Source organism: Streptopelia decaocto (assembly GCF_964273445.1).
Source record: "Streptopelia decaocto genome assembly, chromosome: 7".
Lineage (NCBI taxonomy): Eukaryota > Metazoa > Chordata > Aves > Columbiformes > Columbidae > Streptopelia > Streptopelia decaocto.
Genome location: NC_138661.1, coordinates 11252238 through 11270651, shown reverse-complemented (window position 1 = coordinate 11270651; position 18414 = coordinate 11252238). Strand labels below are relative to the sequence as shown.

The following is an 18414-nucleotide window of genomic DNA, read 5'->3' as shown; positions in this document are numbered from 1 at the left end:
CGTACTTTGCCCGCTTCCCTGCTGCTCCAGGAATGGAGTAAGCTGTGAGCAATCTGCCCACACACGTCACAGCATATGCCTCCAGAGCTGGCACGCTGCCGGATAAGGTGCAGGGGCCAAGTCACTCTCCCTCCTGCCTACCCAAACGTTTTGCAGGGCGCAGAACGCACCAGCCCAGGACTCTCTGCAGAGGAAGCGATGGGACTCCCTCACATCTGCAAGGGGAGATATTTCAAGCTTCATCTGTGTGACTCAGCTGTTCCATGCAAGTCTCTGTGGGTGCAGCAGCAGCACTGAGATTCATAATTTCTTACCTATAAAACGCAAAAAAAAAGTTTTATCAATTGTGTGCAAGTAAACATTCTCCAGAGCACACAGACTTGCACAGAGAGTTATCCTCGCAACAGATAGACTAAACTATCAAAACCCCTTGTCTCAGTGCACCAGGAGAAAAAGCGAGCAGAAAAAATAAGGGTCTTCTTCAGCCACAGTAGGTGCTACTAGTCAAAAGAACTGGAAGTCTACAAACTAAAAATAACCATTTATAAGCATACATCTTTGAAGACAGAAGTATTACATCTATATGACATAATCAGGGATAAGTGCACGAAGTTGCTGCCAGGAAAGACATCCCAGAATTAAACTTGAGTTAAACTGGGATATTATCCACTGGTATAAAATGGTGCATCGCCATGGACTGAATGAGCTCACAAGCATTTACGTATGACCTTTGAGATCCCACCTGCACCCACACACCCTCCCTTACTTAATCTAGAATGGAGAACTAATCCGTCACCTAGCCATCCATTAATCTGTTGACTGTGCAAACAATCAGAAAGGAGAGGAGCTGCGTATTTATTACACATTTCTGAATAAGTCATGCCCAATATCTAGGACAAACAACACATTAAACCCCGAAGAACCCTTTAAAAGCTTTTTGCCTGCAAGAGACAACAATGAAAAAGTAACATGATAGAAAGGGAACAGTAAATCATTCATGAGAATAATTACAAACTGTGGGTGAGGTGCAGCAAAACAACACTGAAAGCAGCCGGTATATTCTTCTTGAGTATCTCATCTTTTACAGGGTGGAGTGGTTGTAAGCAACTTTAAGAAGTCCTGCTTTGTGTTCTTTAGTGTGGAGAAGACGGACTAGATACAAAATCCTCAGAGAACTGTACAACCGCAAGCTACAGCTTATTCAGATGACTACATCAGGCACTGAAGCAAAAATGCTACTGTGCTTAAAATTACTTGTGCAAATAAGGCTGAACTTAAAAAAAAAAAAAAAAAAAGCAATAAGGACACTAGTGAAATAAGGATAAATTAGACTCCCAGGGGCTGAATAATACTTTACACCAGTGATCTTGCTTACACGCACACAATCATTTTAGAATCCTAAAATCAAGGGCTGAAAGAGTTACAGTGCCAAAATGTTCACAGCTACCACATAATCTAATCCAGCTGTTGGAACTCTAGTTTCCTAGATGAGTGTGGTAGCCACAAATCATGTTATTAGCATTTATTTCAGATCACTTCAACTATGTGAAGCCTGTTCTAGGAAAGCTTGTTTCCTAAACCTATCTATCTCAAGTAAAAAGCTAAAAAACAACCAATGCAGACAATATTTGTTTCGTAAATAGCCTTAAAATAACATCCTTGACCTTCAAGGCAAAATTCAGCCTCCATTACGCATTTGAGCATTCATTGACCCAACTGCGTGTCTTAAGACCTTTCAAAAACTGATTCTGAAAACAGTTCAGGGCACTAATATCCTTGGAAGTAAGTTCTGCCTTCAGTGCATCTCCTGGGTTGTTCCCAAAAAAAAAAGTCTACATTAGGTCAATCGAATCATGCTAGATTTTATAGTCAACACCATGTTTGACCTGGATTCATGTTCAAGGGTATTTTAGCCTTGTTTCTGAAACAAGCAAGATTTATGTGATTGTGCTGTGTTTATCTGTATGTGTGTATGCACCCATCTGTCTCTTCAGCCCCATCTACCTGTTCCTGAATCCCCTGGATAATTCCAAATACACTGACATTCAGGTACATGGGTAGATGGGTAGACTGAGACATTATTAGTGCTTCAAGTCAGCTTTTAGTAGCCATCACAGAATCCCCATAGGCCAAAAACAGACCTGATTCACTACACCACTCTTGAAAATCACGTGTGTTACCAGCTATTTTAATATTGCTACTAGTCTATGTAATAGCTTAAGCATACAGAGCACTTGGCATGCACGAACCACAGAACAAAGTTTCTGCCTCTCTTATTTTAAGTACCACCTTTTTTTTTTTTTTTCCTCAGTTTGGCAAATAATTTACTTTAGTACTATAAATATTTGAGCTGCAAACCAACAGAGCATTCAAAGACTTTGGCACTGCGTTGCAGTCATGTATTATTTGCTTCATTACAAAAGGTAATCCCTGTATTTTTATTAAGCAGTCTGCACCAGCTGTACTCGAGCTAAAGGCAAAACATACCAAACAAGCAGCAAATTCTGATTTACAATCTACAAATTCAACATAATCCACTACAAAACCTGTACTGCCTTGCAAAATGCCTTCAATGTTGCAAAAGAGGCAACTCTGTAAAGGATATAAAATCAGACTTTGCAGACAAAACTTTTTCTGCTATATGTCTGTTTCCAAATACACAACTCTGTCCTCCCAGCCAAGCAGCACCTTCAAAGGTCTAGTTCTGGAGAATATGAAGGTTTTCCTTTGCCTTCAAAACAGACTTTTCCTTTGCTTTCAGCACAAGCATCAGGGACACCTCCTCCTCTCATAGATCTGCCAGCAGAAGCACAAATGTGATCCCTAGCTGGACCCCAGTACTGCCTCCAAACCCCAGCTCTCCCAGTAATTCTCTCATATTATTCTAAAGCAAAGAAACTCCTCCATGCTCAAATGAGCAGAACAGAAGAGTAAAGCGTGCTGTAACCAGCAGTGCAGACCCCTAGACACGTTTCTGTCCACAGGAGAAGGGCCTGGAGAGCACTTAAGATCTCCAAGGTCTCCCCAGCCTGGGAGGAGGTTCTGAAGGGAGGGTCTCAAAAGCAGGGGATACCACACCTCCCTCTTAGGAAAAGTAGAAAGCCAATAGGTAACTCTAAGCACTCATTACTCTTTTTTACTACTTAGAGTTAACATCTGCTGGGAAATTGATACTGATAATCACAGCACTGGTTGCCATACCATCAGGGGCCAAAGGAAAAGGATGACAAAGGATTTATATGCGGAAGTGTTGGCAAAGGGTATGACAGCTGCAGAGGACGTGAACTGTTTCTTTAATGAAATGGAAATGAAAGTGTAAATAGCTAAAAAGATACCGGAAAAGAGATTTAACTTAACGCCCAAGCAGACAGATTTTGATGTCTGAAGCCTGGCTATGGCAAGCAGCAGGGAAATGTAAATGCAGCGGTTGCTAATGGGCATAATGAACAGGCAGGCAGCTTTGACAGCACGTCCTCAGCTGGAAGCTGAATTCCCCAGGAACTGCTTATCTTCCACATCCACTCCTTTCAGCAACCATATAAATGTAGCAGGCAGATTTGCCAACCACAAGCAGGCAAATGCTGGATAATGCTAATGGTTGCCAGTTAGGCCCACAGCCAAAGCTGCTACCTGGGCAAACTGAGGAAACATGGCTTGTCTGATTCCTATCACCAACATTTTCATCTGCTGCTGAGACACACGGAGAAAAGACAGCTCTCCAATCTGTTGTCAGGGTCTTCTGTTCCCATGGGTTTTTTCCTTTTAAAAGATCGTGCAGGGGAGCCATGCCCCTTCTGCCGTCCACCACATTGGTGTCTGCGTGCTGATGGGCTGAGCGACCCGAGCATGGTCACCGTGCTGTCCCTGAACCAGGTCGTCACTGCCTTCCTGAGAGGCAACACCAACCCAGAAGCATCCCTTCTTCATAAACTTCCAAACTGCACTGTGCTGAATTCACCTCCTGGTTGAAATTACACCCCATCTGCACTTTTCATTTATTTCTGTGACTTTGCCTTTGTTTATTTGCCTCTTCAAACACAGACAGCCTGGACTTATTTGCTCAAAAGGATGTTTTATTTTGTCCTTTCATCCAAATAACTACTGTCTGTAAAATTCCCAACAGACTCCTCCTACAAAGAACCAGCCAAGTGCAGTGTCAAAGGTAAAGGTACACTATTGAAAAATCACCAACACAGAAAACAACACGCAAAGCAAATCAACCTGTTCCTGTTAAAAAAATAAATACCATTATGAAAATCCATGTTATCCTAGCAAACACAGTGAGACGACTCAAATGTCCACTGAGTGCATGCAGCCTGATAGCCCAAACAATTTTCTAATGCATTGCTGGAGATACACACCACTTAAAATTCAGCGATGCTCTTGACAGCCTTCAGCCCTTCTCTCAGCCCACATAGACGGGTATTACTCAGCTGTCAGGAAGCTTGCTAGTTCTTCCAGACATACCAGTTGGTCTAAGAAAAGATATATTACCGCTATTATTTTGGAAAGGGTATTCCAGCAAACATACATCCAGACAGAGCCAAAATACTCTCTGCCCACCTTAGCCTTATTCATGGAAGCCAAAGTGACAACAGGCCTGTTAGATTTGCTGGTGCTCTAGGAAGCCATCCCCTACTCTGTTTAACACGAGATGGTGATGTACGTGATGCTGGATGTGGTGTTGGTCCAGGAAGGCAGTGCTGCCTCAGCAGGTGACCCTGTGTGTGGGTCTGGTACTGAGTAGCATCCCCTAAGCACCGGTCCCCTACCCAGCCAACCTCTACCCATCCCCTACAGTGCATCCCAATAGGAAACCCTGGGATATAGAACAGGCATCCTTTTCCCTCAGCATTTACAGCTCTTAAACAGTGGTTCATATTCTGCAGAGAAAGCTGGTTGCTTCTCCCTGATGAGGTGTCTCCCCTATCTAGACAGCACACACTGAGAGAGGAAGAATGAGGGCAGGAGGGAGCCTCACTGTGTCTACTGGAACGATAACACAGATTTGAGGCAGAGCCTCCTGATGCTGAACACTGAGCCCTTTCACGGCACTCAGACCTAAACACTCACTGGGAGATTTTAGCATTTCTACATAGTAATCGAAGCAACAAAAATAATTACCATAAATAATGGCTATACGTGTATCTAACATAGAATCATAGAATCATTTTGGTTGGAAGAGACCCTTAAGATCATCAAGTCCAACCATAACCTAAATCTAGCACTAAACCATGTCCCTCATCTCTACATCTTTTAAACACCTCCAGGGATGGTGCCTCCACCACTTCCCCAGGCAGCCTGTTCCAGTGCTTCACAACCCCTTCTGTGAATAAATGTTCCTAATATCCAATCTGAACCTTTCCTGCCACAACGTGAGGCTATTTCCTCTCGTCCTATGCAGAATAAGAGAGCAACACCCTCCATGCTACAACCTCCTGTCAGGTAGCTGTAAACAGTGACAAGGTCTCCCCTCAGCCTCCTTTTCTCCAGGCTAAGCAGCCCCAGTTCCCTCAGCCTCCTCATCAGACTTGTGCTCCAGGCCCCTCACCAGCCTTATCACTCTCTCTGAACTCTCTCCAGCACCTCAATGTCTTTCCTATAGCGAGGGGCCCAAAACTGAAACACAGTATTTGAGGTGCGATCTCACCAGCGCCAAGTACAAGGGGACAATCGCTTCCCTAGTCCTACTGGCCAGACTGTTCTTGTTGCATCATAGTCTTGCTCTCCTTTTTTTCTCTGTTTACTAATTCCTGAACTCCTAATAATAACTGACAGAATGGCAACGTTACAGAGCATGTAAAGGAAGGCATTTGACAAAGGGAGTCTCCCCAAGATGAACAGCGAGCTGCTGGACAGCAATTCACGTGGAGCTCCTGAACAGTAAAACCAGAATTAACCTCTGCCCTTGCTACCGATCAGTGTCCAGTGTCAATCCCAATGGATTTTGGACTCATGCTTCACCAAAGGTTGCATATTGAAGCATGAAGTGTAAATAATTAAACTTTGTCTATATTTTGCCAAGACACGAAGAAGAAAGGCCATTGCTTTTCAGGGTTCAGTATAAGTATACGTAATCTTGGCCCTCCATCTTCTGAAATTACTGAAACTACAGTCAAAGTAATGAAAACAGGAATCACTTACTCAGCAGCTAAGGGTTCCTGGACAAAATAACAGCTCTGAACAAGTCACTGGGAGATAACATGTTCAGCTTACAGCAGAGAAAAAACATTCCTCAAGGCCAAGGTTACCAAGTGGGTATTGAAACAGGGTTATGTTATGTTTATAGCCAACCACATCACTGATAGACAACAAACTTGCCGAAGAATAAACCGTTGACAGGACACAAAGTTGTCTATCAGAGAATATAAACACACGTGATTACAACACCCATTTTTGAAGATTTACATTTTAAATATAGACATATTGGGATTTTCAATAGAATTTTTATTTTGCTGCTGCTGACATTTACTCTGTTATTTTTAAGAAAAAACTAAGACCACTTAGAACAAACTTGAATTGTTCAAGGCTGAACTGATAATAAAGCATTCCTGTGATAAGGAAATGCACCCTGAGGTCCACTGCAGAAAACCTCCTATTCTCAGACATGAAACCACTTCCAAACCCTCACTTACTGAGGCCACTTAAAATGTCTTCACTACAATAATATATATAAAACCTGCTTAGTTTCTACCAATGAAATGCAAAGCACACAAGTGGCATGCATTTTGAAGGTCAGCTAAGCAATGTGAACTGTGAACTTCAGGATTCGTAAAACCATGACATTTTAAAGTGGGAGGAGAGAATATATACTTGGGATCCAACATTTAATATTAATGTATTGTTCTGGTAAGAAAAAAAATCAACAACTAGCAAGAAGACAACAGTCCACAATTCTAGTCCATTTTGTATCATTAAAATGTAACTCTTTAACTTAATTATGTCAATTTACATACTATATTTTAAAAATCCTCCTTTATGCTACTAATCATAACTATTCAGAGTTACTCATTATGTCAAAGAGCGCCAAATCCAGGGTCTCACTTCCCTTTTGCTGCTCAATAAAGTGGTGTTGGCAGGAGTGTGCTTTAACATTTGTAATTTATTAACCTCATAGGTTAATAAATGGAACTAAAGCCACAGACAGAAGGCATTTAGCAAGTTATACATGCTGCATATTTTCACAGCAAAGGAGTTCCTGCTGTGCTTTTCTTGCCTCCCTCCCACATTTGTATATATTTTTTTCCCCTCACGGTAACTGTCAAGCTTCACATATTTTGGAGATGCTTCCTTATTTTGTCCTAGCCCTCTCTCTCATGTTTTAAAAAGCGTTGCTGTGTAATTATCAACAATACATTCAGCATACCCTGAAGAACTTTTAACTTTTTCAAATGCAGATAGCGAAGTCCAAGACACACATGATGTTTTACAAGGATGGTGACCTGGCTACAAAGACTTGCTATTCCATAGGCTGAAGAGACTTGTAACTACGGCAGCAGCCATCACATAGGAGGGTTTTTTTAGAAAGCGCCAAGATGTGCACATTTATCTCTGGTAGCTCCAGCTGAGGGAACAAGACTTTTATTATTGTGTGTCACTGGAAGTGCTCATAACAACAGCCCATCTTTTATTATTTCTAAGAAAACCTCATTTATCAGTCACCTTCATATTTTAATGCAGTTCTTTCGCGTATCACACCAACAATGTTCAACACGTACTCGAAGGCTCAGCAGAAGGGGTGTTTCCTTTGACCTCATTGTTACCAAAGTCAGCCGGGAAACCTACATTTCAAAACTAACTTCAGGCAGGAACAGATTTAGAGTATACGACATTATTTAATGTCACTACTAGTTTTACCTTCATCCCCTCTTTTCCTCTATGCACCCACACAGCCATCAAGAAGCTTTACAACATTATTCAGTAACGCACAGTGACAGGAACTGAGTATTTTTTGCTGGTGAGTATTTATAGGGCTAAAAGAGCTGGTCCATCATTCAATTGATAAATAAAGCAGCTCTTTGCCACTTAAACTTTTATTTGCATTCTAAAATGTCCAATATTGCAATTTCTGTGATACTGGAAAGTGAAGATGGAAAAAGATGGAAAGAACAGTTCACAGAGAAGGAATGACAGATGTTTCTGCTTTTTAAGTGAATGTAAATTCAAAGATGTATTTCATCCAGGGTCCTAATTCAGCTAAAGAGGGCTGGCAACATTTTACATTAAGAATAAACACTCCATGGTTTTATCATCCCTTGTAAGACAGCCCACGAAGCTTAGTCTTTATGACACTGAAGTTAAATAAAAGGCTCTTTCCTGCACTCTGAAAGCAGGGTGTACAGGAAAAACACAACTTATTCAGCAACTTAATTGCTTTAAATTATTTGTAATATAGCTGCTGTAATGTCAAGCATTCAGTCACTGCCGGCCTGAGTCGCAACCCACCCAAATTTTCATTCCTACAGCATTGCATCCTCCTCCACACGCCTCCCTCGGCCCCTGGCCTCCCGTGGCCTGCTCCGCGCCGCCGGCGGGGGTGAAAGCGCGGGCAGAGAAGGGAACACGGGCCTTTCCCCAAGCGCCCGGCACAGCCGGCCTGCGCAGGCCCGGCCTACACGCCAAGGGCCCTACCTAGGCCGCGGGGGCCGGGGCGGGAGGACAGCCCTGAGGAGACGCCGAGCGGCCCCTCCCCGCCGCAGAGCGCAGAGGTGGGGTGAGAAGCTGGGAAGTCTCTCAGCACACCCAGCGGGAAGGAAGGGCAGGCCGGGGGAAGCGCGAAACCCCCAGGCCCAGCCGCTGCCCCCCCCGCCCCAGACCCGGCCGCACTGACTCAGCTCCCGCACCCCCCGGCCCATCCCGCGCGCTCTCGCGAGACTCGGCGATGTAGACGCGATGTCCTCTGGGGCACTGGCGGGGGGAGGGCAGAGAGGGAGGGAAGCGAAGCCAAGGGTGTCTTGATTGATAGCGGTCGCCGCCAGTGGGTGGGGGGGACGGCGAAGTCTCAGCCAATAGATCCGTCCCAAGGCGAGAGGCGAACCAATGGTGGAGCTGGGGGGGCGGGGCACGCCGCTGGCTGATTGATCCCAGCTTTGGCGTTGTTCAGTCAGAGCGAGAACATTCTAGAGGTGAGTACGGGGCAGCCATTGCCGGGGTCCCATCAACCGGCCCATTCTGCCTGAGCTGCGCGCCGGCCGCCGGCTCTCCCTCCCCCATTCCCTTTTCTCCCCCCTCCTCCTCTTCCCTCTCCTCACAGGTGTCGCCACTAACGATGCCCCTGATTGTGTCTTGCCCGCAGATTGTCCGGCACTGCTGTCCCTGCTGATACCGCCTGCCCCAGGACGCCGGGACCCGGAGGCTGCGGCGTCCGCCTCCGCCTCCCTCTCCGCCCGGATATAAGCGCCCCCACGGCCCTGTTCTCCTCGCACACTCGGCTTCGTCGCAGCCCGGGGCGAGCAGCGTTGGGTTTATGTCTTTATTGGACGAAAACGGTGAGTATTAGTGCCGGGCTAGGGCGGGTGAGGGTGGGTGGGTTTGAGAGGAGGGTTTGGGTGCTGGGAAGGTGTGGGGAGCGGGCGGGCGCCTCAGGCTGTGGCGTCGGGCTGTGGGTGAGCGGTGGGTAGTCGGGGGAGGTTTTGTGTAACGAAGCGTCTGGGACCTTGTTGGCAGGGGGAAGAGAACTGGGGTGGGGGCGAAAGAACAAACAGACAGGAAAAAAAAAGCTCCAATGTTTTAATTGTAGCCGTTTGCTGTATTTTTGTTTTTTTTTGGTTTTTTTGTTTTTTTTTTCTTAATTCCCCCACCACCGCCATGCGACGAGACAAGATGGCGGCGGCAGGGGCCGCGCCTCCGCGCGCGGCGGGGACGGGGAGGGGGCGCGCGACGGGGGGGCTGTGGCGCAGTTACCAATGGGGCGGGGGGGAGGGGGGCGGCTGCTGCTCTTCGAGGGTCAGCCGGGGCGGGGGGGAGGGAAGGAGGGGTGGCTGCGGAGCGTGAACCCCCCCGCGTTTGGAAAGCGCATGCGTGGCTGGAGGTGACTCCCCTCCATCTCTTCCAGGGCTGACTCAGTGCTTCGTTGCTGCATTTATGACTCATCACAGGGCTGAGCGGGGCGGGGAAAGGGCGCTTTGAAGCGGGGAGTCGATGTGCCTGCCCGCTTTTTCCTCCGTGCATGGCGTATGGGTTGGGGGGGGAGGGTGGTGCTTGGGATGAGGTGTCCTAGGGACCAGGAGAGGGAGCTTTAGTCTATAGCAGACAAAAGCTGTAGTCTGGAAGGAGGAGAAACAGCATGTTCTGCCTTGAGATACCTGCTTCCTCAGTGCTGCTGCAAGCATGTGGTCAGGTCACGCTGTGGCTCTTTTTAGACACGTTGGGGAAGGAAGCCTCGTGCTTGAAACAGCGTCCATGCTGCACTTCTTGCTGAGGAAGGGCAAAACTGCATCTGGGCTAGTGTAGAACACAAGGCACTGAAAAATCTGCCTGCTTTTTGTGTAAGAAAAAAAAAATATATATATTTAAGCCTGACCAGAGGGACTCAGGCTGTGTGGAATCAATCTATGTACTGTTACGCATAAATACTAAGAAGGCTATTTTAATGTGTCAACGCTTGTGTTATTAATGGTAAAAACGTGATGACGTGTCAGAATAGCCATGCTGTAGTCAAGATTGCCTGTGTAGTCAACCGGTTGTGGCTTAAGTACTCTTAGATCTGATTATAGAGACACGTTAATTTAAATATGTAAATACTGCTTAAGGCAACTTTAATAACAGGATTCATTCTCTTCCCCCTTCCTCCTTTCTTCCCATAAGAAAGAAAAACCAAACAAAACCAAACAACACTGGAAAAGCTGCTGCACTGCTCTGTATCTCTGCATTGTTAGGCTTTCTATAGTGAAGCAACTTATGTCAGACTTTATCAGGTTTATCATTAAGTCAAAACTCAACCGAAGCTGCTAAGAGAATCCATAAGTGAGAGGAAGAATTACCTAGTTTTCAATTCTTTTCCATTACAATCCAAAAATTGGTAATCCATGTAAAAACTAGATTGGGCTACAGATTACTGCTGCTTTATCTTACTGAGGTTTCTCAGTATTCTGACAGTTTATGTGATAGGTTCATGCTATGATGTGGAATTTGAAACAGGTTTCCAGATCTTTCTCCTGATTTCCTCTGCCCTGCAGCCTGAAATGTGTCACATGACCCTCTCAGTGCAAGAGCCATTGGTCTCCATAATAAATCAAGCAGTGTTTCTTTCCTTTCCTTACTGATTGCAGCATTTCTTTAGGAGTTAATTGTACAGCGAATAGTCATAAACTGTGCTGTGGTTTTGGGGTGCTAAGAAAGAAGAGGGTGGAAAGCTATGGTGTAGTTGAGGATGTTACTTAGCAGTACAGTTCAAGGCTGTTTTCAGTTCCACAAATTGAAGAAAGCCATGGCTTCTGTTGTAAGATCTGATTGGTGCACAATAAGATAAACTTCATCTCTTTTCTGTTTATTAACACTTGCAGAGCTGTTGCGCAGCCACTGGTACCTGTATTGGGGAAACATAGCGTACAAGCAAGAACCTTACAGCCTCAGTGGCGAAAATTTTTTCATGTCAGAGACCGAGAACTCTTGCAGTCGTTTATGTCATCCCGTCTTCTCCAGACAGAAGATACCAAAAAACTGCAATCAAAGATCTCTTCATCTTATTGATAAAGCTACTAATAAGGCAAAATGTCTGTCAACGTCAACCGCAGTGTTTCAGATCAGTTCTATCGCTACAAAATGCCCCGTCTGATTGCCAAGGTAACTTACTATTAGTAGTAAGTAGGTAGTGTTTCATACCACTTGATCTGTTGATAGAGGAGGAAGAGGAGGCTGAGGCTAGTGATAATGTTTAGTCGGGGGCAAGGCATGTGTCTGCTCCTTTCTGCATATTAGTTCTTCTTAAAAGACACACTTTAAAGCAGAACTTTGATGTAGTAAAATGGGGAATGCACACTGGATTTGGCTGTTGCAGTCACTTAATCTTAAAACACTTTTTTCTTTAGGTGGAGGGCAAAGGAAATGGAATAAAGACGGTTATAGTCAACATGGTTGACGTTGCAAAGGCGCTTAATCGGCCTCCAACGTGTAAGTAGTCTGGAGTGACACAGCATTTTGTAATGCTTTTGCGTCTGAAGTGGTAGTGCTAAGTAACAAATTATGAATACCATTCTTTCAAGATTTGTAAGAAGTGTAATTATCTGAGAATGAAATGACAAACAGAAAGCAATAACATTTACTTGCTACTAAAAATCACATTGAAGGTATGAGGGCAGTGGTGATTATTGTGCTTTCTTTACAGATCCTACCAAATTTTTTGGTTGTGAGCTGGGAGCACAGACCCAGTTTGATGTTAAGAATGACCGTTACATTGTCAATGGATCTCATGAGGCGAATAAGCTGCAAGACATGTTGGATGGATTCATTAAAAAATTTGTTCTCTGTCCTGAGTGTGAGAATCCTGAAACTGATCTGGTGAGTGCTCTCTGTTTGTATTAGTGGTAACACTATGGAAACACTTGATTAGTTGTTTACGGAAGTGGTGTGAACCTAATAGCTGACTTGGAATATCTGTGAAGAGAAAATCCAGTACACATATCCACTTCGGGAAGGTTGTAGACTCAAAACAGGTAAAACCTTCAGAGCTAAATTGCTACTTCTAAACTTGATCTGTTGATGATGATATAAAGTATTTAAACATCTGACTTAATAATGTGGTGGTGGTAACCTAAACATCAGGTTTAGGCTTGTAATGCATGATTGTTCTGTAAGTGATATGTTAACAGGAAGTTGTTTTTTCTTTACAGCATGTCAATCCTAAGAAACAAACTATAGGTAACTCTTGCAAAGCCTGTGGCTATCGAGGCATGCTTGACACAAACCATAAACTCTGCACGTTCATTCTCAAAAACCCACCTGGTAAGTGTGTTGCCTTATTTGGTGGGGGTAAAGGGAACTTCTTCAGGAAGTTGTGTTTTTTTTTAAAAAAAAAAACTACACACAACAGAAAACAAAACTCCAGCGTAGGCCCAGAGTAAGTTTGTAGGTCAGAATGAAGTAGATCTGTGGATAGTTTCAATGTGGGCAGTCTCTTACTTCATTGTTTCATATCCCATATTTGTGAACAGTTGGATTGGCCTATACAGGACAAAACCTACTAGGAGGAGAGCTAATCAGCAGTAGCTCATGGCAGTTTTGCGTTAAAGTGAGCATGAAGTAGAAGGGTCGGAAGTAAAAGCAGTATAGTAAATGCTAACTGTAGTGTACTTGTTCTGTGCAAGCAACACTCTGTAGTAAGCATCTAGTTGCCTACTGCAATTTAAGCTTGCTAGAATAGAAAAGTCTAACCTATTCCAGGGGTCTCTGCTTTGTGAGGTCACTTGTTATATAGACTTGGACAACCTTATGACTTAAGAAATTAAACTTTCACTGGAACCAGGGGTTTCCCCAGCAAACCTACATCTGCCCTGAATGTATCAGGGGATGGGCACTACATGTAACTGCTGCTAACAAAAGCATCCAAATGCATTTGGCAGAGGTGCAGTAGTACAGGGACGCTTTAGTTTTCTCTAGTTTATAGAATAAAATATTAAAATCCACTTGCAGAAACCAGTGACACTGGTACAGGAAAGAAGGAAAAGGAGAAGAAGAACAGAAAAGGCAAGGACAAAGAGAATGGTTCTGTGTCCAGCAATGAGACACTTCCACCTCCACCACCAGAGGAGATTTCTCCTCCACAGGTTGTGGTAAGTAGAAGGGAAACTGGGGAGATGAGATGTGGTGTCTTGTGGTATTCTCTGCTAGTCAGCATTGCACCAAAAGTTTTTACTGTATCCAGAACATCACTGCTGGAATAGGAGTTATCCCTGTGTCTCCTCCATAGTGAGAGTACTCTTCAGTAACAGTACTTGTTAACTCTTCAGTAACAGAGCTTGTTCTCTTTGCGAAGTGAAAGCTGCATATCCTTATCTGTCTAGGTCCCTGAAAAGGTATATTGTATGAGTGTACTAGATAGTGGTAAAACTGCACTTAAAGTACTACTACAGGTAGTTACAAACTTGTGTCTATCTTCCATTACTCTTTGCTACATCTGCCCATTCTCAATCACCTTTGATTTCCAGATCTTAGTGTAACCCTTTATTTAGGGGAAAAATCAAAATACTTATTTATAAATAAATGCTCTCTATTCAGAAAAACATTTGTTTATTACTAAGCTTGTAGTAACATTGTATGAATCTTTTGGTTTGGTTTTGTTTTTTAGGAGGAGGAGGATGATGATGACTGGGGTGAAGACACAACAGAAGAAGCCCAGAGACGTAGAATGGATGAAATCAGTGACCATGCGAAGAACCTCACACTTAGTGAAGACCTGGAAAGAACAGTGGAGGAGAGAGTCAACATACTGTTTGATTTTGTGAAGGTGAATATTCTCTGATTGTTTGCTTGGTAGCTGCTCTACTGCAGTCGTATAAAGTGTTAGTAAGGAGGCTAAGAGCAAGCTGCTTAGGCTTCTACCAGAGCACTTGTTCCACTGGTGGTGGGAAGGCAAGTGGTGGCAATAGAGTACTGATGCAGACCTCAGTAGCTTTAAAATGTTTCTCTGTTCCTGTCTTGTAGAAAAAGAAGGAAGAAGGTGTCATTGATACTTCTGACAAAGACATTGTAGCAGAAGCAGAGAGACTGGATGTGAAGGCCATGGGCCCACTAGTTCTCACTGAAGTCCTTTTCGATGAAAAGATTCGTGAACAGATAAGGAAATACAGGCGTCACTTCCTTCGTGTAAGCAGTCTCTTCTTTGGTACCCAGTGTAACAGCTGTTGGGTTGGCTTTTTCTAGGAAGTGCTTGACTCAGGCCTGGGTTGCCTTGTACTGTGGGGAAGAAGACTTTTTGTAGTTTTTTGGTTTTAAACGCCTCCTTAGCTAGGCAAAACTGCTGGGAAGGGGTAGTATGAGCTGTAGTAAATCTTGCTGTCTCACTGAGTTAAGAGCAGAAGCAGCAGCTCTTCGTGGAGAGGAAAAAAAGCTAATTTAATTGCTTTGTTTTTATCACAATTCTAGTTCTGCCACAACAACAAAAAAGCTCAGAGGTACCTTCTCCATGGCTTTGAGTGTGTGGTAGCCATGCATCAGTCTCAGCTTATTTCTAAAATACCACATATTTTGAAGGAAATGTATGATGCAGATCTTCTAGAAGAAGAAGTCATCCTTGGCTGGGCAGAAAAGGTAAGGGGTAGTATTTCACATACTATATCAGCTAAGTACCTGTATGTAGCATATTGCATCTGGTTTCTCTGTTCTGTGTAATAGCTTGTATAGCTGTCTTTATTAAAAACTCACTTGAGATAAGTTACTGTCTGGGTGAAACCTCCCTTTTAAAAATGGTCTGAAGGTAGTGGGGTGGGTGAGGTTAGAGTCCTGAGTTAGGGTCTTGCTGTACCTGGTTATGATCTGATACAAACTCCCTCAGTGCTCAAGCAGAGCCTGTGCACTTCTGTCTTTCAGGCCTCAAAGAAATACGTTTCAAAGGAGCTTGCCAAAGAAATCCGTGTCAAAGCAGAACCATTTATTAAATGGCTGAAGGAAGCTGAAGAAGAATCTTCCGGTAATGAAGAAGAAGATGAAGATGAAAACATAGAGGTAGGAAAAGCTCGCTTAATATAAACAACTCTGAAGTTATGCTGTTCCTGCATGCTTAGGTCTTGGTGCACTATAAAACAGCTTACTTCATGTGTTGCTGTATGTGTTGGCAGCTGGAGGAACAGCTCATTAGTGTTGTCACTTCTACCTGAGATCACTTCTAACAGTAATGGTGCATCTTAATAAGTCAAAGACTATAATTGTGAAACGGTACAGTCTCTTCTGCAGTAGTAGTTGATAGTGGAAGATTGATAACAATGTATCGTGTGTGAAGCCTAATGTTTTAGAAGAGTTGGTGTGTCTTAGAAAAGGTGATGAAAGGAAAAAAGTGTTTTCCTCCTGCTTTAGGCCTAGGTAAAATGTGTTAGCCTACATTCCAGCTGACTGTGGCCAGGACTTCTTTTGCATGTGGGTTTTTTGTTTGTTTTCCTCCCAGTAGTACCCACTCCTGTTCTTGGATCTGAAATCCTGCTTCTTATAGACCCCTGCCTTCTTAAAGACACTTGTTGAGGTGTAGTTGTAGTTTCAGCACAGCTGAACTCAGGTTTCCTATACAACAGGAATTCCTGTGCTGGAAGGCGCTCTGCAGTGCATTTCAGAACATGGAGCAGCATGTTAAGCAGTGCATGGCAATAGACAGGAGGGCTGTTTGAGTGGGTGGGTGTTGCAACTCCTGATCTTAAAATTATTCTGGTGCTTAATGATGGCAGTAGCTGCTGTATTAAAAGCTCATGTCTTGTCTCTGCAGGTGGTGTATTCTACAACTGCCAGTGTACCTAAAGTTGAAACTGTGAAGCCTGCAAACAATAAAGATGATGATATCGATATTGATGCCATTTAAAGTGATGCAACGTAGCTTCCAGCATAATAATGCAAACTTCTCTGCATTTTCTGCCAGAAGTGTGACTTGTATGTGCACAAGCTGAAATGGCTTAACATCCTGCTACTCTTTGTACTCTTAACATGTATCTTTTTACTGTGACTGATCTTGTGTAACTAAGCCTATTACCAAGGAGTCAGCACATCGGTGAACTGATCTAGTTTGCAACTGGCATGTTCTGTTTCGTTTTTCTAACTTGTGTTGGACACATACTTGGAGCACATTTATACAGTTGTGGAAATAAAGGATTTGGTTTTGGTCAACCTTCATTTGTGACTTTCAACTCCCTTATTTCTTTTCTGAGTAAGTATTTACTCGGTGAAACATGCACATTCTGAGACAAAAGGACAAAAGCTGATCTGTGATGTTTGAAATAATTACAACAATCCCTTAAATAAGACAAAATAGCTTAAAGGCTCTTGTGACAGTGGAGACTCGAAACATGGGCAAGAAACAGATGCTGGGTAATCTAAAATGTACAAGCGCTAGCTCCTGAAAGGCAACTGTAGATCAATCTACAGGTGTTTACTATATCAGTTGTCTTTGTTTAGGTTGTGTTTGGTGTTTTTCTGAGGTTTTCAACAGGTCAAGTTCAGGTTTTGGTGCTGTGACTAGCATTGGTGGAAGTGCTATCTCTGCAGTAGGCACTGCCACTGCACAGGGGTTGTGGCTGCACGCTGCTGTGCAGTGTCACTGTGGCAGGGGAGATGGGCGTCCTGCCCCACTCTGACCTGGGGTGAGAGGGAAGACAGCAGGATCTGTTTGCTTGAGCATGTGAGCCCGTGAAGCTGACCTATGTAGCTCTGGAAGTGAGTTTTGTAGATCCTTGATGCCAGCACTGAGGTACCTGACTTGTTTAGAAACAAGGGTGCAAACTAAAGCCTAGTCCATCTAAATCAGGAAGTTGATGGGACATGGTGAGTGACACGTTTGGGTTTAGGAGTGTGGGTCAGTGGGAGAGCTTTAAAGAGGGTGGTTTTTTTTTTTTTTTTTTGGCCCTTCACAGCCACTTGCTCTGGAAAACCAGAAGTGCCAATAAAGTAACAATAGTTTTATTTCATTGTTGTGAGACTCAAAAGTTGAGACATTGCTCCAGTGCACAATGAGCTGCTTTTTGTAGTCAAATTGTTTTAGCAGAACTTAAGTGAAAGGGAAGATTTTGTTTGCTTATAATAGTGGTGACTTAACCTGTGGGTTTTTCCTCTCTAAAACTGAGGTGTAGGTTTGCAAACTCACTGTGTTGCAGGCAGCCCCGGCATCAAGTTGTCACTTGGCACTAGCAGATGTGGCAAACTGTTGAGAGGATGGGGTGAAGCTGTGAAGCATTTGAAAGTGTTATTTCAGTTGAGTGTTTATTGCAGCAGTGCAAAAATGTGAAATACAAGTTTAGTTCTGGCCTATTTTTCTCTAAAAGTAAATTTGTTCTTCTTTGTTTAAACTGTGTTTGTATTTCAAAAGTAACTCAACTGTTATGCTGTTGGGAACTAGGAAGCTGGATTATTAATCTCGATGTAACCTCTGTGAAAGATACCTCCTCCTGGTCTAACAGGTCTGAGCACACCATTGTAGGCTGGAAGCAGAGACTGAAAGGTTGAGATCTTCTGAAAAAAAATTCTACCTGGAAACTGTAGCTATTACAGAACTGATGATGTTTGCTTTGTATTACTGTAGAAAACTGAGAGACTAGAATCTGTGGGATGTTTTTGAAGCAAAAGACTGGAAATTCGGGGTGCTGACAGAGGGAAGGGTTAAAAACTGGTTAGGGGCAAGGTTTCAGCTCTGGGTCTCTTGCTTGCTTGTGTTAGCAAAGCCAGAAAATTAAATCATTCACTAGTCTCACCCGGTTACGCTCGTGATGGGGGTGTAAGATTTCT

General features: G+C 43.7%; 1 protein-coding gene across 1 annotated transcript; it reads left to right on the top strand.

Moving 5' to 3' along the window:
* Nucleotides 1-9007: 9007 nt before the first annotated feature.
* EIF5 (eukaryotic translation initiation factor 5) lies at nucleotides 9008-16809 on the top strand. Its single transcript, XM_082058270.1, has 12 exons — nucleotides 9008-9125; nucleotides 9296-9488; nucleotides 11505-11784; nucleotides 12030-12111; nucleotides 12326-12498; nucleotides 12831-12942; nucleotides 13630-13769; nucleotides 14285-14443; nucleotides 14641-14802; nucleotides 15082-15246; nucleotides 15526-15660; nucleotides 16409-16809. Exons 3-12 carry the CDS (start codon nucleotides 11713-11715, stop codon nucleotides 16499-16501), a joined length of 1293 nt encoding a protein of 430 aa, XP_081914396.1. The 5' UTR covers nucleotides 9008-9125; nucleotides 9296-9488; nucleotides 11505-11712; the 3' UTR covers nucleotides 16502-16809.
* Nucleotides 16810-18414: the final 1605 nt, after the last annotated feature.